Genomic DNA, 23,472 nt, shown 5'->3' on the forward strand with positions numbered 1-23,472 from the left:
TCGGGAAATTTGACGCGAGCCACTCGAGTGATCTGTAACTATGCCCCGGGGTCATTCAAAAGCTTTGGAAGTGTGCAGCAGGTGGTCACGAAAGATCCGGGAATGAGCCGAGGGCCACTTTTAAGTGATGCGGAACTGCACCGCGGGTCACCCATGTGATCTGTCTCTCGAGTGCTTTGGAACTGTGCCGGTCACTCAAGTGATCTGTAAATACGCCTCGGGTAACTTAAGTCAGTGTTTCTAGACCGTCGCGACCCGATACAGGGTCCCTGGCATTATTTGGTCGTTTCCTTCCCCCCCCATTCATATTTCGTTAGTCGTATGTTCGACCGGACCTTCCACTTACAAAAATAAATTAAACCGGGCCTCCGAAGGTTGAGAACCACTCAAGTGATCCAGAAAAATGTGCCGCTTATACTTTAGTTCGTTTTAACAAAATAGGATTTCAGAGTTAAGGGCCACAAAGATGACTCCGGGTGCCACATTTAGAACATGGGTTGAGCATGTAGGATATAAACCCAGTGGCGTCGGAGCCCGGGTGTGCTGTGGGTGTTTGAGCACACATGGTAATTTATGGCATGGATTCAGAGCGCAGGAATTGATTCAGAAATCAAAATTTCCTATGTAACGATCAACGCACGAGCAACCAAGTTCAAAACACTTCTGGCGCCCCCGATATAGCCCATCCATTACGAAATCTTTTCCTGGAAAATCGATCGATTATCATCACCCCCCCCCCCCCGCTTCTTCTAATTTTTCGGGGTTTAGAGATAAACCGAGAAATTTATTTCAAAAGACGCGCGACCCTGGACCCACACATCTATTTATAAATCTAAAACAAATCCCCCTCCAAAATGGGCGAAGTCTAACAAATTCAAATCCATGGCGTACGTTTCAAATTCGGTGAATGAGAATAATGAAGACTTTTCCGCGCGGACTTTTCCGAATTCGGTACCAAGAATACCTACTCTGACAAATAAAGATTAGATAAATTGATGAAAAACATTAGTAATTAACCGATTCCGGGAGATTACAGCAAACTGCATGAATTTTTGTTCAAACGGATATTAAGATTCATAAAGCACTTTTTAAGCTTGTCAGTTTGAATTTTCCTTCGTTGATACCGGACTATGGATTTAACCTCCTTCCGTGTATAAATATGGTAGCCTTGTTCGCACGTTAAAAAGAGTTAAGAGGAATAGCACAGGAAGTAGATAATTAGATGCGATGTAGAGTACCTTGATTTTCGCCTTTATCTACGTGTTCTCTCACTTCCATGTACAGTATATAATAAATTAGTTCCGAGAAAGATGCATTATATGTGGGGAGTGCCGTGGAGAACAAGTAGGAGCAAAAGCTGAGAACAGAGATGAGGACGACACAACTTTAGTTCATAGGCTTACACTAAAGCTTCGCGATGAGAAAAAATGTTTAAGAAACAGTTATATAGCTGGATTGAATTTATCCCACCGGCATTTGGACGCAATATTATGTCCCTAATCGTAAAGGGGTTATATATGTATTTCTACCAATTGTTGTAGGTAGCAAATTTATCATTTGCATACATTGCAATGGCTTCGATTAAAAAAAAAAAAAAAAAAATAGGAGGGAAAAGCAGCACATGTGTGTGGGCAAGACCATGGTTTGCTCATGGACGAAATTTGAATATCTGATATTCATTTTTTTTTATTTTCAGATATTTTGTAGCTCCCACTGACCCACCTACCTCTATTTTTTTTTTTATTTGATAAAATTGCAAATTATGTATCGATGGCCCAGTGTGAAACCTCAATTTTTCCTCTATCTAGTTCAGAGTTTCCCCGAGCGGGAAACTCTATGGGAGCGGTGGAAGCTACGGATATAGCATAGAATCCTATGGGTTGGCTTGAGTTTAAACTTTAAAACGAAAGTAATCCGAAATTTTTTTTTTTTTTGCTCTGATAAATGTACTCCAATTTCATTATTATAGGATTTGTGATTAAAATCTATATATTTACCCTCACACAACAATCCTGACACCTCATCAAACTTAATCAGCTTTATTTTGGGAATCCCGAGATATCGTAGGTTTTTAAAGGCTTTTATTTAAGGAACCCCAAATTCAGATACCATTAAAAGTTTTCTTTTACCGATAACATGTTCTCTCCCTCGTCCAAAATCAACTGCCAGTGGGCAGAATCAGCATTTGTTCAAAGTCTGACAATAGAAGCAAAGACAAAGGATGTTCTTCCTTTCCTTCAAAATAGTTATATTCAAACTAACAGTGCACAGCATAAATAACAGAAAACTTTTTTTTTTCTCTTATTATCTTGTGTTGGGGGAAAGCATTTATCAGCTCACGCTATTGGGAAAAAAATATTCTTGAAAATAGATGACGATTTCTGGATGGTTTCATGATTGCCACTGTAGCAGTTATAATGAAGATCAGGAAATTTTTAAAAACCACTCAAAGGGTTCATTATGTCCATGAATGAAAAACTATTTGAATGCAATTTTAAAGAATCAGTGATTCAACTTCAAAGAATTGCGATGCAAGATCCTAACTTCGTTGTCCAAGAGTTCCAAAACAAAACCACTTAATCATTTTTAAATTAAGTTCATCACCAGCTTTTGGAATTTGCATCATGGCTCCCAGAGGGACCACTAATTTTGTCCAAAGAATTGTCTGAAGATAGGGATGTTGATATAGAGAATGTTCGCATACTGTTTAGAAAAAAAAAAAAAAAAAAGAGCTATGATAGTACCCATCAAGGCAAACATTATTTTTTTTACAATATAACCTATGGTCTCAACCCACTCAATATGCGTCAAAGAAGTATAAAGTAAATTGTCCACGTTGAAGTTCAACAGTGGAAAAAACAGACTTAAAAATAAGTTGCACAATTTTGTGGTGCAGATCAGCAAAAGTCACAAAGGAGATGCTCAAAGTGACTTTGAGGGTGTTGTCGCTTAGTTCACATCACAAATGAAAGACTGGCACACCTTCTTGCAAACTTCTGTCATCTCCCAATTCCCTTGTTCATCCTCTAAATTTGACATATACTTGCCAAATTCGTGTGTGTGGGGGGATGTGGATTGCAACCATACATTCTATTCTGAATAGTGTTCATTTTGATGGGTACTATCACCCCTTCAATTTCTTCTAAACAGTTTATGAACACCCTGCATATATACGTTGGGACTCGAAAATCAAAGAACTTACGCACCAACCAAATTTCTTAGGGGGAGCTCAAAATATATATTTAAATTGTCCAAAATATTTTTTGATGTTTCAGGACTTGTTTTGATATGAAAATCTTTTACTGTCCTCAGACTTGTATCCAATAATCACACAGTCAATCCAAATTTTTTAGTCACCATGCGACATGGGATTTGCGATGCTCTGATCATATGAGCCTACTCTATGGTTAGATGGAGCTAGGGTTTATAATTTTAATGTAGTTACAATAGGATGTATGATCTTGTGAAGGCAGCCATGACTGTCAACAGCCTTGAGAACCATTGCTGTACAGTACTTATAGTGGAACCTCGATTTCAACCAAGTGCAGGGCCAGAATTACACTATAAAAGTTTTATTAAAGTTCTTTTCTAAAACTTGAAGAATGCAACCAATACATATATCAGTTACATTCGAGCAAATGTAACTAATAGGCTTTTTGGTATTTTTCAAGTTTTCATCAAACTTTTATAGTGTAATCATAGCCTAACAGGTTCAGAGCCACCCCTAACCAGATCGCATCCTTGGTTAATAGAGACGATGCTCGAAAATATGAATTGAAGCCTGTGCAGATTAGACAAATTCATTTAAATTACCCAATGGGTAATGTAATTCTATTTGAACAGTCTTCTTGACAGATTTATGCTATGTTGTGTAAGTGAATAAAATATGACCAGCCATCCCTGGTCTGGTTAATTCAGGTTCTACTGTATGTTTACAATCTTTGTTTCTAGGAAGGAATAGAAACACAGGATATTAGCTCAATACTGATTCCCACACAATACCAAGGTTATTGAGATGCAAGGATTAAGCAATCTTTCTTATGGAAAAAAGAGAAGTGCTATTCTCATTGCTCAGAGCATTTGCTTTAAATTTTCATGGTGTTCCGTATTTTTATGAAGATTACAGCAGAGGTCTTGATGGCTTAATCACCTCAAAAAACACTAGTTTCAACAATTCTGTGATGAAAAAGTAATTCCTCTGCACATTCCCCCAGTGATTGCATCAAACCAAGAAAGAGCATTTTGTATAACTGACAAACACAAACATCACAGACTTGATTCACAAGAATATTGAGAAAATAGATCAGGCTAACACAGAAGTCTATTCGATAAGGTTTATTTCAAAAAATGTCCGTCACACAATCATTCCTGTAAAAAGAAAAATTATAGTGGTTAAAAAAATATGACCACAAATGTACATAACTAAAAGCATACACAGCACTTGAATTAGACTTCAAGATTCCTGTAAATACAGTACCAAAGTTAATAAAATCAGCTGCTTTATAAAATCAAACTTCAAAAATGAAGTCAAACCCAGACGTGCCAACTTTTAAAGTCCAGAATCTCGGGCGACGGAATCAGGGGGGGGGGGGGAGAGATCCCCTTCCCCCGCCGACACTCATAGACTCGATTAAAAAAAAAATTCAAACTTTCTTTGAATCAATTAAGAAAAAGTTAAACCCCCCCCCCCCCAAGGCAGGTTCTGCATTGCCCCTGAGCAGAATATAATTCCATGTGTGTCTCTCCATGCAGGATAGAGAAATCACATTTAAATACTGTTCAGAAAGTATAAGCGTTTCCTTTCGTGGATGCTATCAGTGATTGATAATCTTGGGCATATGAACTCTTAAAAGCTTTATATTTAGCTTTATATAGCTTAAAGTTTTATATTTTCTTTCTGGAGATGCTTAATCGGAAGAAACAATTTAAAAAAATTCAAATTACAAAGCTGCCAACGAAAAAAACGTGTTTACCGCACGGCGGTTAATAAAATACAATAACGATTATACAGGAATTTCGGCAACCAAGGTCATGCCCTTGATAAATGATTGCTGATAAACGCTACGGAAAACAAGTCGCATCTTTTCCAGTTGCTTAAACGCGGTCACAGACTTTTTTTAATGCTGCTCGATGGAAATGACTACGGCTGTCCTCTGTGGGTGTTTTCCCTAATGACGACGGTAATCATTGACGCCACGACAACATGAAAGCTCACGTAAAATCTAATTTTCTGCCAAAATCCGGAGAGCAGGAGGAAGGGTGAAAAATCCGGAGTCTCCTGCCTAAATCAGGAGTGTTAGCAGGTCTGCAAACCAATATGAATCACATAAAATTTCCGTTTTATGAAATCAACACTGCCACTTTTAGAAATCTAAAAAACATTTTTAAAATTAATTTCATTTATGAAGGAAGAAATTTAATTTTGTGAAATGTTCGGTCAATGTCTGGCATCAGGACTTCATTTCATTTTTGCAAAAATTAGTAACAAATTATGCAAAAATTATTAAAATCCACCGTGACTTCCACAATTTTATACGCATGTAGCCCTCATAGTGATGACCTATGCTTTTTGTTTTGAAAATACAATCTCCAAGAAAATTAATCACGAACAAATTCTAGAAGTGACAAAAGAAACTGAGGGAAGGGGGATGTTTCCATTTGAAAACTGAAGGCAATTTTGTTCCATTGCCATTATGGACAATTATCTTGCTGCAAAAATTGGTGGGAAAATCTGCTTTAGAAGAAATTGTGTCAGACATCATAAAATCACGAGATAACAGTCTAGAATGAAGATCTGAAGATAAGCGGCAGACGACATAGGTTCAACTGATATCAGTAAGTGCTGCTTGTTCTTAGACAAACATTGGTGCAAACAAGAGTCAATAGGGAATTTCGTAGAACTGACTATATATTTCCAAACGACATTGAAAACAAAAACAGATCAGGTCAAACAGACCTGCTCCAAAAGAAAATGTAAGCATAATTTTCCCAAGAAACATCTGTTAAGAACGTTTTCTGCACTAATTAATTTGTAACAAATTACTTCAGCATTTTTTAAACACAAGTGTAAGTTCATCTATATAAAATACATTATATATAGTTTTACTTGATAAAATTTTCCTTTGGAAATATATACATATGAAATTCTAGTTTCCGCTTCACCAGTTATAAAAATCATCCACTCAAATTAAATCAAAATCTTCAGGATAAGTGATTTTAATAAGGGCGGGCATTGTGTGCATTTTCAGAGGTCTGGATAGACATTTTTTATAAGGTCCATTTTTGTGAAAGTTGTCCTTATTTTTAGGGGAAAAAGTCATTAATTTTGAAAGCAAACTAATCTATAGTCAATTTATCACAAAAGAAATGAAATGCTAATTTATGTGGTTTCATTAATTTTTATTGTGAAGGATTCAGAAAACTGACCCCAAATTTTAACTGGACAGACCCCTGATTTCGAAACACAGTTAGAATCCAATATTGTGAGAATTACGAGTGATTTGCAATGCCACTAAGCTAATATTAAAGATGAAAAAACTGCTTATTTACAGCAAAATCCACAAATTACTGGAGAAAATTGAAATTTGCAATAATCATGCTAAAGAAGCAAATTATCAGAAAAATGTTAACATGTCCATAAGGCCATATAATTAGGCTGAGATATGAAAATTGAGAATCTCAACTGTTCGTGCAGTTGGCCTGAATAGTTTTTGGAGTAAAAAAATTTGCAGAAAAGCATTACAGAGAAGCAGAAGCTGCACACCCACAATCAATTTTACTATTGGAATCTTGTTCAATCCCTTATGTCACCCTGAATTTAAGTAATTCTAAAATATTATTCTGTCAATTAGACTCATTTTGAGGAAAGCTTGAAGGCATTTTGATGGCGTACTCCAAGAGAAAAATGTTTTACAGAGGGTTGCGTAAACAAGAAAAATAGATAAGAAAGGGAAAATTTGCAAGTTCACCTCAACCTACATCTTTTTTTTACTCACATTATTAGCCTTGGAACAAATTACTGATGGAAGTCGAGGTATCACTGTATAAGAACAACATTAACTAGAAGAACGTTCATTACCACTGACAAAGCAGAAGGTTTCAATTCATTACCAGTCAGATTTAAAAAAATCAAATTGCTTATAACGACAATTTCCCTCACACAGTTTTGATTTTTCTTATAACAGACTTTTACTCTGTTTGTTAAAGCGAAAAACCAATACAGTATTTTTTATGTCAAGCCCTGAAATGAAGCCATAGCTTCCAATTTTAAAGAATGAGAATTATGAAGATTTTCGCATCGATGGAAATTCCACATAAATACAGCACACAAGCCCAGTTTACATCTGCAAGACTAAGGTTTGAATGGGTTCATTTAGTGCATGTAAACCTGCTTGGCAACCTTCTTTTTCCTAGTGCGGAAAAAAAGGGAAATTTACACCCTCTTCTTCAATGAATTTTTGTATTTTCACGCATTCTTTTCATAACCCTTTGCGATTTTTTCCTATTGCCACATGAAAGATGCCGGCTTTTTCATTTCCCATGTAAAAAGGACTATAGACAAATATACTTGTGATAGGGATTTTTACCCTTTAGAAAAACATGACATCACCAATTGACGCAAAGTAGCCACCATTACTAAACAGTAGGCGAAATCATTTATTACAACACTCAAATCAAGATAATGCATATGAGAAATTGCCACTGGGCTAAAAAAACAGGACAAAAATTTAACAGGATGTATGATCATCCAATACACAACTCACCTCACTCATTCTGCTGTCTAAAGGCCAAGCTTATGTGTGTATATATATATATATATAGTCATTGCTTTGTTAAAATAAAGCATTTTTTTGCAACTCAGCACCATAGCAACCATCTACTTAACGCATACAACATCATTTTGTTGGCCGATATTTTGTTATTCTGATTTTTTTCTTTAAATAACATGATCCTCATATATTCTCAAGTGATTGACATGATCTGTCCAGCGAATTTGAAATTTTGGGGATCACTGGTAAAAACTCAAGTTGATTTTTTTAAAAATCATTTAATAATTCAACATTATCCAGTATATCGAATGAGAATTACCTCTGGTATTTCAAGTTCGCCGGCGTCTATCTGCTTGATAAGATCATGAGGATGGGTACTCTCGATCGTACAACCTACGGACTGAGCGGTACCTAGAATTTCCTTCACTGTGCCAGAAAGTTGCCTTGCCATTGATCTGGGCCTCATAGTCCTTGCAATAGTTAGTATATCATCGAATGCTAGGTTACCGCTATGTTTCACTGAAAGAAAAATTATACATATTAAATATATATTAATAAAAAATATCTAAAATTAAATATGTAGTTTAATAAAAATATTTCTTAGAAAAAATTCATAAAAAATTCTGTCCATCCTGTTTAACCCATTTTATCCCACTGTCCTATTTAGAGGACAGCTAAAAAATAACATGTGTAAATCAGTATTTTTTTGTTGCGAATATTTTTTCAGTTGGAACATGTAGGGGTATGTATAAGCTTCTGCCAGCGTGAGTTATGTGTCTGTTCCCCCCTCCTCCATCTGGAAACTTTGGTTATCCCCCGCTTTAGGGGGCGCTGCTTGTATCTTCTCTTTGCAGTTGCAGAATTCCTTCTCAGTGTACTTTGGATACGTGGCTAGGCATTTTTTATGTAAGAGTACTCTTTCCTTATCATCCTGATGGTTAATTAAAGCTTTATTGTTATTAGGTAAGTTGTAGCACATTATTTTATAACTGTCCTCTAAATAGGACAGTGGGACGATGAGCTTGCAATTGTCGCTTATTTCTCCCCTTATAGCTAAGAGTGAAAAAAACTTTTTTTTTCTCCCTAGCTTTTCCCCCCCTGCATAGTCATGTCTAGGCAGAGGTTCCTGAAGTTGGAGGAAGCAGTGGAACTACTAAATCGTTTAGATTCAGATGAGAGTGATTTTGAAATTGATGTTGTACCGCCAGATGCCAGTGAACTAACTGACGAAGATGAAGGGGATGACAATGAATAAATGCTGGTGAGATTATTGTAAACGACGTTCCTGGAACTCTGGAGGTTAGAATTGGAGACAGTTTTGAGCCCGAAGCTTCCACAAGCTCTGGTGTTTCGACAACAAAGCGCAGACGAAAAGCTAAGAAGCATCAGTCTTCTTGGGTAAAGATGAAATCACCACAATATACAAAATGGAAAACACAGGATGATTCAATTGCAAATGACTTGCTCGAGAAGATGGAAACTACATTGGGAGGAAAAACTCCATCAGAGCTATTTGAACAGTTTTATTCCAACGAAGTTTACGATCATATAGTTAAAGAAACTGTGCAATATGCAACAGATGTAACAAACGAACACGATTTCTTGACCACAGCTGATGAAATACATGTTTTTCTTGGAATTTTGCTTCTAACTGGTTATCATTCAAATACCTGTGAACGTGACTACTGGTCAGATGCTGAAGACCTTGGCATTACCCTGGTGAAAAATGCCATGCCACGAAACCGTTTCCAAAAGTTGAAATCTTATTTACACTTTGTGGATAATGGAACAGTGAATCAGTATCTCGAGGATAGATCTTTCAAGGTAAAACCTTTGTTTGACATGCTCAATAATAATTTTATGAAGTTTGGACACTTCTCAGCTAATCTAAGCATTGATGAAATGATAATCATGTACTATGGTAGGAATAGTCTGAAACAATTCATCCGAGGCAAGCCAATACGTTTTGGCTATAAATTCTGGGCCCTCTGTGGAAGTGAAGGATATTGTTACAACTTTTTCCTCTACTGCGGTAAAGAATCTGGTGCAGGAAAGGATACTCCACTTGGTACACGTGTTGTGATGAAACTGACAGAGAACATTCTGAATCCTTCAAGCTACACTTTATATTTTGATAATTTTTTTACCAGCATTGATCTTTTGAAAAGTCTTGGTGAACAAGGTTATCGAGCTACAGGAACCGTAAGAGAAAATCGGATAAACCATGAGTGTCCCTTAGAAGGATCTAAGTCTATGCGGAAGAAGGAAAGAGGCACGTATGATTTTGCATTTGACAAGAATTCCGAGATTTTCCTGGTGCGATGGAATGACAATAGTACTGTCACTGTTGCTACAAATTGCAGCACTTTAGAACCATGTATTGATGTGAAAAGACGAGTAAAGGGACACAAAGATAAAGTTAACGTGAAGATGCCTAATTTGATAAATTCTTACAACAAAAATATGGGTGGGGTGGATCACCACGACTGGTTGGCTGGAATATATGCCGTTAAGATTCGTGGAAAAAAGTGGTACTGGCCACTTTTCATTCGTACACTGGACATGGCAGTGGTAAATGCATGGATAATCCACAAAGCTCTCAACAAAAGCGATGCCCTAAACTTGAAGGAGTTCCGACGAGCAATAACAATGGTATATCTAAAAAAGTCTGTAAGCAGAACAAGAGGTAGACCCAGGATCTCTTCTGTACCTCCAAGTGCAAAAGAAGACATCTACAAAGATGGTGTAGGCCATTTTCTACTGAAGAGGGAAAAACAGCGCCGTTGTCAAAGAGAGGGCTGCAAAGCAAAACCCAAAACTTACTGTGGGAAATGCGATAAAACCATTTGTCAGGCTTGCTTTGGGCCTTTCCACCAAGTTTAGTGTCATATTCAACTGAAAATTGAACTCTAATGTAAATAATGAAGTATTATTCGGATACCGTGAAAATTTTTAGTCGGAAATTGCTTTCCCCAATGAAGAGAGCACTAAAACCTGTAAGTGCAAATTTTATCCCCTTTATCCCAGTGTCCTATTTAGAGGACGGGTCAGATTTCATGTATAAAAAATTAAAAAAAATTCAAATTTTGTATATTTAGTCTATTTAGGTTTGATATACCTCAGAAAATACAATTATTCTCAAATTTGAGCAAAATAAATAAATTGGGATAAAACGGGTTAAGAAGACCCAATTCAGGATCCGGAGCAGTTTTGGAGCAGATATTTATAAATTGGAGCAGGGAAATTAACAAGAATATTTACGTTAACCCTCATCCCTTTTCAAAATTAAACAACTGCACTGTCTTTTGTTATCAAACATCTTTTCATCAGCTTGTTTTTTGTTTTTGGTATTTCAGGCTTTTGACAGCTTGTTTGAAAGACAGGCTGTCATAAAATTTTTCACATAAGTCTATTTAAGATGATTTTTGCTTACTGAGGGCACTATTAGCTGTCTGGAACAGCCGCCCTTCAAATGAGCTAAAAACTTTCTATAAGTTTTCAATTTTTTCATACTTGGAAAGAAATTGTTGCAAAATGTGAGAGAATTTCGGAAGAATCAACATAACGTTTGGCGATTAAGTACTCATTATTTGGCGAGATTGGCGATCTGACACTCGTTATTTGGCGATCATTATCATTGGTAATTCGGCGGAAATGCACTTTTTGTTTCCGGGATGAAATTTTTTTCACGAAACATCGGGATTTGACGCAATGACGATCGACTACAGTAATTTCTGCTGCCTCCAGTGGCGACTTTTTTTAAACGGCAACTGATTCGCATTTGCGCTTTAAAGCTGAAAGACCATTGCAAAACCATCTTCAGTTGCACGATCACGGATATTATCGGAATTTCGCGATGGAAAGGCCAATAGTTTAAATAAGGCGTACAATGGTAAAACACGCTCTTAGAAAGAATTGTTTCGTGGTAGAGCAGGAACAAAAAGATTTTGGCGTCCTTTCCAAAATTCCGGGCATACTGAAGCAAAATTAGTTATTTGGCGTAGAAAAATACGAAAACACACTATTGGAGCAGGATGGCGGATGTTCATTTTAGCGCAGTGTGGCGCAGAGTTCCCACCCCTGGAAACAGTATAATTTTGGCCCCACCCGCCTGTAATTTTTAACAGAAAAAGAGACACCGCAGCCTTCCCCAGTAAATTTCCCATGAACCTTTGTAAGCACCAACGTGGCAACTTTTTTTCTCGCCAAGGAATCGCCGTTTTGAGGTAGTCAATTCAAGATGGCTGACAAAGGGCACATAAAAAATTACAAAAAAAATATATAATTTCTAATATGAATCAACCTAATATGCGGCAATATGCAAAAATCGATAGAAATATATCGGGGAAATATGGGAAATTAGGATAAAATGAACACAAAAATCGAAAATCAACGACATACAGGGTTTATAAATGCGGTTGATACAGAGTTTATGGATGCTGCTGTCAGGGCTACCTATTTTAGCGCGAGAAAAAGTCGCCACGTTAAGGCTGACTCCTCCCGTAATTTTCAATGAACAAAAACTGTGAATTCGCCCCCCACCCGGGATACCCGATTTACCATGGCCGTAATACAATTGTTTTTTCTGGAGGGAGACACTTTTTTTACTGCCCCTTCACTGTAAAATTCTACAATTTTGCAAAGGAATTTTTATTGCTTTTTCTTGAATTTCCATCAAAAACGCCGTCCAAGGCATTGCCCCCCACCCCCAGTTTTGGATCTGATCACGGTATGTAGCAACCCGGGTCACAAGTACAAACAAAAATTTACTATCGCCCGGGGCCGGTATCCACTCTTTTTAACGGAAAAAGAGTAAACTCGGCACCTTTCCTCGTTCAACACCTGTGGAACCAGACCCTCGCCCTCTCATATTGCGGTCATAACAGCGACTCGAGACAAAAACGTTTCAACTTCCGAGGTCTAAAAATGGGATTTTTTTTAGACAACATCAAGAATGGGGCACAAGATGTCGCTATTAAGTCAACAATCAGTATCGTGAAGATGCTTTAAATTAAGTTACGGCCAGAAGCGGATAAAGTACTACCATTCTTTCTTATTTCCCCACGCATGCTCACTCATTCTTTCATTTTCATCTTATTTTAAAATTGGTCCTTTATTTTATTTGTTTTAAAAAGTTTTAGTCCTAAGGGCCGAATTACTTTCTCGCAGCATCGAGCAAATTACATTTGTTGTTTGTTCTATCGTTACTTTTGCTAATTTTTTTTTTAAATGTTATTTGAAATGGCGATTTAAGAGAGCCCGTGCAGAAGCTAACTTACGCTCAGCGGGAGAATACCAAAATGCGTATTAAAGATGCGTATTATTAATATGTATTAATATGCTTTGGAGAATACTCTTGTAGCTGGCCAAGGTTAAAGAAGCTCGCAGGTATTTTGAATTTACTTACAATAAAAAAAATCATCCGTTTGAAAATCGCAATCTATCTACAAATAACAACTTAATCCATAAAATGATGATTTTTTAACCAAGGAGCTTTCTTTCCAAGCGCCTTGAAATCAAGTTATGCTGACGTCACACGGTATGCTCCCGGGAAGATAAGACGCCTTCAAACGTAGTTCAATGAAGGCAGGGAGAAAATTTGCGATATTGAACCGGTAAAGTTCCTCCTTGAAGAAAAGAAAAACACTGACAGCAGAAAAGTGTGCGATACCAAGGTTTTTTTGCTAAAAAAGTGACCTGGGCCTGAAAATACGTAATAAACGTGACCAGTTTCTAAAAAAGTGACTTTTAGTGAAAAAAATGACCTGTGCCGAGCCCTGAATATATTTTCCTGTTTAGTCTTGTTTTTTTATAGTTCAGATTTTTGTTGTCATCACATAGCATCGCTGCCAACCCAAGAGAATGAAAATTTCCGCATGATGCACACAAAAACCTTCTAGAGGCAAAAATAGATCTTTGTAACCAAAGTAGGGAATTTTTCTATTGAAAGTAAAATTGTAGGGATTTTTTGTGACCATCTCCAATGAAATATAGTCAACTTTCTGTATTCGTGGAGGTTAAATTTCAGGAGTCACAATGAATATGGGAAATAGGAGAATAACCGAAAAAAAACACGGACTCCCCCCCCCCCTTCATGGTATCTGTTTTGTCTGCAGGTCATTTCTTCATTTCAATAAACTTGTTAGTGTGGAAACAAAGTTTCCTCTACCAATATTTTTTCCACATGTGAACATGCCATAGACATGCCACCAACAAGAGAGCCTGCTGACCTCCTATATAGTCTTCCAGGTTGATAACGATAGCTTTGGGGAAAAAAACTAGATTCAACGTAGCAAAAAAAACAACATTGAGGTGCAAATGCAAGCTGATCTCCCCTTTAAAAAGTCTCGCCACAGTGAGCAAGAGACCTACAAGGGCACAATCATTCAATCATTGCACTTCACTCAGTTTGAAAAATTGGTGGCAGATGGCAGCACTACACATAGCAAGCATTACAGAGTAACAAACTTCGTGTTAGGTTCACAACACATACATGCACGTTCCAACATGTACCAATTCATTAGAAATTCCGCAGAGAAATGTGAACGAGGTGCACATGTGGTGTAGTAGTAGTAGAACCCTTTGATAACAGACACTCAGACAGAAAATTTTGTCCACTAATGGATAGTAACACACTGAATCCTGTTAATGCAATTCAAAAGTATCTTAACAGGAGGCACTCATTACTGGTTAATGTCTGGTATGGGAGGTTCCAGTGTAAAAACAATTATTCCCCAATGTTACGATATTGGTTCATTTTGTACTTAGCAGGGGTGGGAAGTGACTAAGTCTATTTCGGAGCAGCAAAATTCAGGATTCTGAGCAGTTTTGGAGCAGCAAATTCGAGATTTGGAGCAATTTTGGAGCAGCAAAATATGGGATTCAGAGCAAATATTTATAAATGGGAGCAGTGAAATTAACAAGAATATTTTCGTTAACCCTCAACCCTTTTCAAAATAAAACTGCAGCATGTCTTTTGTTATCAAACATCTTTTCGTCAGCTTGATTTTTGTTTTTGGCGCTTTAGGCTTTTGACACCTTGTTTGAAAGAGCGGCTGTCATAAAATTTTTTGCACCTGTCTATTTAAGATGATTTTTGCTTACTGACGACACTTATTTGCTGCCTTGAACAGCAGCACTTCAAATGAGCTAAAAAAAATTTATAAGTTTTTAATTTTTTTATACTTGGAAAGAAATTGTTGCAAAATGGGAGAGAATTTCGGAAGAATCAACTCGATGTTTGGCGATTCAGAACTCATTATCTGGCGAGATTGGCGATCTGACACTCGCTATTTGGCGATATTGGCGATTTAATGCTCGTTATTTGGCGATATTGACGATTTAACGCTCGTTATTCAGCAACATTAGTGATTTAACGCTCGTTATTCAGCAAAGTTTCTAAACTAACATTTGTAATTCAGCGGACATGCGCTTTTTACTCCCAGAATGAAAATTTTTTTCACGAAACATCGGGATTTAACACAATGACAATCGACTACAGTAATTTCTGCTGCTTCCAGTGAAGACTTTTTTTTTTTTAACGGAAACACTCGAATTTGCAATTTAAAGCTGAAAGGCATTGCAAACCATCTTCAGTTCCACGATCACGGACAATATCGGGGTTTTGCGATGGAAAGCCTGATCAGGGGCCGATAGTTTAAGTATAGTGGAATAAAACACTCTCTTCTCGTAAAGAAACGTTTCGTGGCTAGCAGGAACAAAAATTTTTTGGCGCCTTTTCCGAAATTCCGGGCATACTGAAGCAAAATTCGCTATTTGGCACAGAAAAATGCAAAAATACGCTATTGGAGCAGGATGGCGCAAGATATTAGTTTTGGTGCAGTGCGGCGCAATTGGTGCAGAGTTCCCACCCCTGACTTAGCAAAAGCTATAATAATAACAACCAATTGACAACAATGATTTAAATAAGTGCTGTCTAGTGTACTACAAACATCAGAGACCACGTTTATCAAGTAATTCAAACAGAAAAAGCAAAATTGAATTTCTCTCACCATGCTTCACTTTCTTCCTGTCCCTGGGAGGCTCTTTCAGGGCACGAATGATCAGAGAAGCCGCACTGGGAACGACTTCGATTTGAGCTTGCCTGTTCTGAATCACCAGCTTCACTGTGATTTTCAAGCCTTTCCAATCCGACGTTGCTTTAGCTATGTCGTCACCAACTTTCTTAGGAGACTAAACAAATGATAAATATGCGATGATTTTATAAAAATTGAAAATATAACATACATACAACATTTTGTTATATCGTACTTGGGGGAAAAAGTTTAAAAGAACTATATCAAGAACCATGGTCGTTTGGTTTAAAACCATGTTGGTGGTTAAAACCAAGTGTTTCTTTTTCAAAAAAATCTCATAAAAGTGGTCTGAATATAAATTTTCTTTCATATTAAGTATCTTAGTTGCTGAAAATTATATACAATATCAAAATTTCTCATTCTTACGGCATTTTCTAATTTTGCGCTACATTCTGATGCTCTATCTTAAGCAAATTCATGAATGAGGATTGCATCACACCACCTGGTGGTGGTGTATTTATTATCTGACAGGGTTTTTTCCCTTTAAAAAAGCAACAACAGTAGTAATTTCACTGGCATGCTAAGGGCAGGTGGTCTTATAATCCAAAAGACTAGCTGCTCCTCAAGGACAAAGACCAGTGTACTAGTAGTTACATTACCTCAGACATTTTCATTTTCTTTCTACAGGAAGCAACACATCTCATACTGTATATCGCCACCAGGCTTAATATTGAATTATTTTTACATATTTCAAACATTACCCCCAGTTAATCAAGGTTTTACTGTACAGTAATAAAAGCCTAGCCGGTGATCCCTGTCCAAACAAAATTTCAGTTAGAAATTCCTTGGAATATGGACTGGGTCACCATTTGGTTAAGTACAAATACAACGCCACAACAGGCAAAATGCCCACCGAGATGGCTGAGAAAAAGATGCCCATAAAAATATGGATGTCATATTTCCAAAAAAAATATAGCAACCCAATTACAAATGCAATTAACGAAAATTATAATCAATATATACACATAATAAAATACTATACAATGCCCATAAAGAATACTTATGGTTGTCTTATTCTAAGTATGGATAGCTTCTCAATTTACCCCATGTTTATCAAATTTCTTTTTGAACGGGTCAATTGTGTTATGTATATAAAGAATACAACACACTCTAAAAAGTATTAAGCTACAAAGTACAATTTATACTTATTAGAATTAGCTAACTATCTCAAATCCCTAACACTACAACAATAGGCCCAAGTGGAAGAAAAAACAAAGTTATTGAGAGTACCTGGGAAAAAGTATACACTGTTTGCTAACACTAACATCCAAAAAAACCATGAATTTATATCAAAGAAGCGAGAAAACACAAACCTGGCGACAATACAATGAAAATGAAATGCGAACGAGAAAAAAAAATTGAGTTGCGTGTGCGTGTGATCGAAAATACACAACGAAAATTTTAAAAAAAATTTGAGAGCAATATAATAAAAAAACCACTTATCTCGCAATCCAACGTGTGCTAGAAAAAAAAAAGAAAAGCACCGCAGAATATGACCCAAAAATAAACAACACGCTAAGTAAAACTCACGAGAACGAAGAAAGACACAAAGTGGCACACTGACGTGACGTATAATCCTTCGGTAATCCTCGGCAACAGTTTTGGATAAAACTGCTACTATTGGTCGGTGAGCGGAGAGCGATAAAAACACGTCCGTTCCCAACCACGGCGAAAACGAGAATGGAAGTAGTAAGTGATTTATGAAAAATAATCAGCTATATACAGAGTGATTATAATTAAAGTTCTGATTCCAAAACATGAATAAGAACTGTTGGTCAGAATGGCTTGAAAATTTGCATGGGTCAATTGCTTTCTGGTGAAAGAAAGAAAAAACCCCTTTAAAATGTACAAGTAGATGATGCTATACTTGGCCAACAGTATAATCTATTTTGCGCAACTACATCAACAGTGTGAATAGTAAGGCCGAACAAATCCCAGATGCCAGGGTGACTAGAAAATCAGTTTTGGTGCCTAAAATTTTATATGCATCATTGCTAAAATGAAGTGTAAGTATAAGACAATTTTTTTTCTTTCGTAACTATGTGTCTTCCAACATGAGAATGGGTTATAAAGTGCTGGAAAAGTAAAAAAAACATTACTCAGGACTGTTTTTCTTTGGGAAAAACATGCTTCGCTCTCAACGAATCTGACTAGCACCTAAACTTTTTTTTCATTTCTCCAGCCCTGGTGGATAGCACAACTTTTATCAAGATGCATTTGCAACACCATTATCAAGCAGCTGCTGAAGAACCATTAACAATAACAACATGACACCACACCTGGCTGCCATGTTAACCTGACAAGTGAAAGCTACTATAACTATTGCAACTTTTGACTTTGGGAATACCCCAAAATGTTAAGTGCAGTGGTTGGACTGCAAACTTTGACAAATTGAAAGCACATACACATCATTATGGCATAGGCCTACTCTGATCTGTTGTTAAACAAGAACATTTGTTCTTTCACCTCACATCCAGAACACAGCAGACAACATATTTAACATTTCTTGTGCAAGTTACAGTTGTTTGTTTAAATGACTTCCTTTTTGTGATGTTTCCATGAGTTATGAAATTATGCCATGCTAATTGCATTATCAGTTTGCCTTCACTGGCTGCCATATCCATTCTGCGAACAAATTTCCCATGTGCTGGATGAGTAGTGTCACATATCTTACATTTTTATATGAACACATATCTTACATTTTTATATGAACACATTTCAACCTTTTCTATGAACATTTTGGACATCTGGGAGTTTAAATCCGGGCAACTATGTGAATTCATGTTGGCTGGATAATCAACATCATAATTGAAAATAATGTCACTGTCACTTCCCCCTTGCCATACATCAATGACAAAAAAATATGGTTGTAACATTGATCAATCTAGCTATCCTTACTACACTAGACACAACCGATGTGCCAGTGTGAAAAACAGATAGCATATAAAATCAAGGCTTGACAAATCTCAGGAAGTAGATTGCCACGGCAACACCAATAGCATGGACAATCTGTTCAGGCACCTAAAATTTGATATGCAATTGCTAAATTACAGTCTAAGAATAGATTTACACAAAATTCCCTAATTTCATAATTGCATTAGGAAAATTAAAAGAAAAAAACATTATTTAGGACCGCTTTTCTTTAGAAAGAACTGTGTTTGGTGTCTAAGGCCTAATTTTGATAAAATCCCTTTTATAAAACTTGAAAAATGCAGCCAATAAGGTCACCGGTTGCATTTTCTAGAATGTAACCAATAACCTTATTGGTTAGATTTTTCAAGTTTTATAAAAGGGATTTTATCAAAATTTTACAGTGTAATACCGGCCTAAGAAATTTTGTTGGTGCTTAACTTGTTCTTCGATTCGTCAAGCCTTGATGTGAATCACATATCAACTTGTTCACAATGAAATGAGCTACTTTCAATCAGCTGGATGATTAATTACAGAACACCAAGATATGTATACCACCTTCCACATAGAAAGAGCAATTAAAAAATTTCTCAGATTTCATTCAGATTAAATTGTTACCAAACAAGTGATTTATATTTATACAATACTTGATGGTTCTAATCATCCCAAGTCTAAATTTCATCCCATCTCCCATTTCATCCCTAGCTTGAAAATCACTGAAAATTGATTATTCTGGTTAATTTCTCCATAAGCGTCTGACTACTCAAAACATTGACACACAAATTAAGTTTTTGAAAAAAAAAAGTAGGACAAGTGGGAGCTCTATATCCCCCAAAGCAGAATGTTTTGCATTGTTCTGCAATGAGCCCTCGACTGACTGGAAATGTTCTGCAGTTCCCATAATAGTGTTTTCTACATTTTTCTTAAAATTCCTGTAGAATGTTCTGCGACGTACGTCGCAGACTTCGGCATATTCTGCTTTGGGACCTATATCTATGTAGTCCCAGCATTGCCCAGGGCGGGACAATTCCCAGGAGACAAAGCCGTCACGGCAACGGAAAAATTGGTATCAGCCCGCCCCCATGTCCAATTAGTAGCTCTCACTCAATTTGCTAAGCCCTGCCTGGATTACCAAATTTCATCAATTTCACCAAAAGGGTCATAATTACCACAATCAATCATACATACATATTACTACAACACGAAATCAAAATTCTAGTTATCAAATAGCTTATATAATTTTTTAAATTTTTATACGACATGCATACTCACCAAACCTAGTGGACCAACTTTTGGAGCCAATGATGAGGTTGCACCAACTTCACCACCAACCACTCGCAAATACACTGTAAAATTAAAAATGTCAATGTTACAACTCATGTCATTTGATACATAAAGGTAATTTTATGGGAACTGCTTTGGTATAAGGTGCAACTTGGCAATTTTAGGCGACTTTTTGTTTTGGCACCAAAAACATCAGACAGCTTGATGAAAAGTCACCAAGGCCATCAGACAGTATGGGCACCAAAAAAAAAAAAAAAAAATTGGTATAGGTGATGTATAATCCAGACTGCCAAATCTAATATAATCCAGATCGCCAAGGGCGCTATAAGTCGCCAACACCAGCGCTCTCACTTGTTTTGCCGGGTTGTCATTGTTCTAGATTGTTCCTTGGTAGCTTCTTTCTAGAAGCTTCCATTAACCATCCATTATAGATGGCGCTTAAAGTGTGGGCGATTCAAATGGATAACAGCGTTTTTTCCCTTTGTGCAGTAGCGTCGTTGTCTTGGATTATTCCAGATTATCTTTCGCTAATTGTTTTTAATGTGTCTTTTCAAACGTTTGAACAGTCATTTAGTTTTTTTTTTTCGCTCCGAGCGTTAGGATTACATTTTCGTCGACCGGTAAGGTTGTATCCTTTTTATTTATTTTTCTTATTAATATTCGTTATTTTATTTCCGCTATGTATTTAAAAGAATCTCGATACCAGGAAAAAGTCTGGGTTTTAATTTTTTTATACCCAGAATCCCCAAAGCAGAATGTGCCAAAATCTGTGACGTACGTCGCAGAACAATTGGTGCTACTGCAGAACAATTCGGAAGAATTTTAAGAAAAAGTGCAAAAAAACACTATTACATGTATGGGGATTTTTACCGCAGAACATTTCCAGTCAGCCGAGGGCTCGTCGCAGAACAGTGCTAAACATTCTGCTTTGGGGCCTAGAATATACTTATTTATACAACATGCAGGACCGTTGTTTATTTAAATATACTATTTTATTTCATTTATGCTGCATGATATTTTTAATATTTGAATGGGTTTTTATTATTGTTTTCCATGCTGGCGATTTTTTTTTCAGCGTCAGCAGTGTCTAACAGCCTTGGCGACTTTTGGTCGGGTCGTCGGACACGTTTGGCGCCAAAAAAAAGTCGCCAGAAATCTCCAATCTCTGGATTATACAGCACTTGTTATTTTGCATTATAAAATGCAGAAAAGGGAATAAATATTGAAGGTACAACCTGAAAGACAATGATATCCAATAATTAATTCGATCTACGCAATATATTGTGAAAACCAAGCTGTATATTTACATAAGGAAGAGAAAAAGATCTCATCTCCCAACGGTTTTCTAAATCATTCAAAACGGCATGGCTATGGGGTGATGTCAATTGGAAGAAAAGAGAGAGGACCCATTAGTGAAAACCTCGCAGAACTAGCGCCACCTGCACAACACAACAAAAAACAATGATCTGGACAGAAGACAAGATATATGGCAACACAGCACCATTATGTCAGCATTGACAACTTATCATAGGAAAAAAAGTCACAGAATTGGCATATCCCTAATGCCAAAGCTGTTCCGAACTCAGGAAAGAATATTGTATATAACATCAGTTACAGCCTTGGCAACATATATATCGTTGTGCCATCGGAAGTGTTTGGCGCCAAAAATAGCTATTTGCAGGTTATATATACTACAGCTGTTCCCATATGTGCATCCGGCAGAGAGGACAATAATTAAATAAGTGGCAATATTAGGTAGCAAAATTGCTTATCTCTGGTCTAAGGGCATTATGAAACTCTAGTTGAAAAGGTTAGTTTGTCATTAGTTAAATGTTTAGAATCTGCCCCTCCCTTAATTGTATCAAAACCAGCAGTGTAAGTCGCTTCAGGTCAAGTAGAAGCTCTATGAGCAGAAACAAGTCGTGTGTGTGTAAGACTGCTATCTCAATATCAAGAAAAACCTTACTCGCCAGATCGAACTTTTCACAGATTACTAGGGCGAGTGGCTAAACGACAGGAACACCCAATAATGTTTAAAAATGTGCAAGAGAGGCTGATGTTGGCAACGTATCCCTGTTTCGGCATAGTTGGAAACATAGCAACAAAAAAAGTTTTATTATATATCAGGGTTCAAGCTAGATAAATAATTCCTTTCGAGAAAAAGCGAAAATGGGGAGAAAAGCTTTAGAAAAATGCTAAAGTAATGATTGATGATTGGATGTCTACTCGCTTCGTGAATCCTGTATGCATTTTTGCGAAAGGGGCCGTTCAAGTTTATGTAGGCAAATTTTTAGCCATTTTTAACCCCCCCCCCCCTCCTCGCAAAACGCTGACCCCCCGCTCCCCTTGTCAGCAAAATTTTGTCATCAGCTCTGCCCCTCTGAATCCAACTTATATTTTCATAAAGGGTGGTTCATGACATAAGCATTATCCAAACCCCCCCCCCCCCATCAAAAGTCAGCAAATCGGAAACCCCCCATCGATGATGACGTAATACTTGAATGGCCCCAAAGTGGCTACCACTTCTTTCGCATTCTAAGATTTTCTTTCGCATTTTGCGAAAAATGCGACCGTTAGCTTAAACCCTGCTATATATTGAGATGTAACAATGATTCTCTATAAGACTTGAACTTGATCCACAACATAGAACTAATAGAATAACATGTACCATAGCCATGGACAACTCGTGCACCCCCCCCCCCATCCTGCTAATCATTTTTTAATTAAATATAAAGTATTTACATGGGTCGGAAACTTATGGCTAGGATCCTATAAGCTTCCCACCTTGCGGGGAAGGGGAACCCGTACAAAATAGGCTACCTAGTCCCTACCCATCAACATCAGTGGTTCTCAACCTGGGACCACAGGGACAGGATCCCTAGCAAGTGGTTAAGGTGCGGTCTACAGACACAGAAATAAAGTGAAACACGAAGGGGAATTCAGAATCTGAAGGAGCTGGAACCATAAATTCACCAATACATTAACTTGATAAGAATCTCGCTCATGGACGTGGTGTGTGTGGGGGGCCGAAAGAAACCGTCCAAATGAGGCCAATGTTAAGAAACACCAAATTAGTATCACCTAACGCAATGGAAGCTAAATAATTCTCGATTTTTAAAATTACAATACTTTATAAGCCCTAATGAATGAATCAGTATACATCTATAAATAAATAAGAGGTACGCTATATAGGTGGGCAATTCAATCAAATTAAAAAATAAAACTTGAATAAAATTGGCGAGCAAACCTGTTTTAATTTCATTCGGATCGAACTTTGGCGGCATTTTGTGAGTATTTTATTAAATTTGATGGCTAACAATCCGGATGGAGATGGATTGAATAATATTAATCCCGGAATTTATTTGAACAGGATCGAAGGCATATATAAACACGCGAAAGATCAACTACACGTA

At 37.0% G+C, this 23,472-nt stretch overlaps 1 protein-coding gene across 1 annotated transcript; it reads right to left on the bottom strand.

Moving 5' to 3' along the window:
* Positions 1 to 4,320: 4,320 nt before the first annotated feature.
* RpL12 (ribosomal protein L12) lies at positions 4,321 to 23,472 on the bottom strand. The gene is made up of 5 exons (XM_089237662.1): positions 23,307 to 23,472; positions 20,048 to 20,121; positions 15,782 to 15,962; positions 8,089 to 8,288; positions 4,321 to 4,368 (listed from the first exon to the last, which is right to left on the bottom strand). Exons 1-5 carry the CDS (start codon positions 23,341 to 23,343, stop codon positions 4,363 to 4,365), a joined length of 498 nt encoding a protein of 165 aa, XP_089093788.1. The 5' UTR covers positions 23,344 to 23,472; the 3' UTR covers positions 4,321 to 4,362.

This window comes from Pholcus phalangioides, unplaced genomic scaffold (genome assembly GCF_987345545.1).
Source record: "Pholcus phalangioides strain wild (caught in Gottingen) unplaced genomic scaffold, Ppha-v1.0 ptg000010l_1, whole genome shotgun sequence".
Classification (NCBI taxonomy): domain Eukaryota; kingdom Metazoa; phylum Arthropoda; class Arachnida; order Araneae; family Pholcidae; genus Pholcus; species Pholcus phalangioides.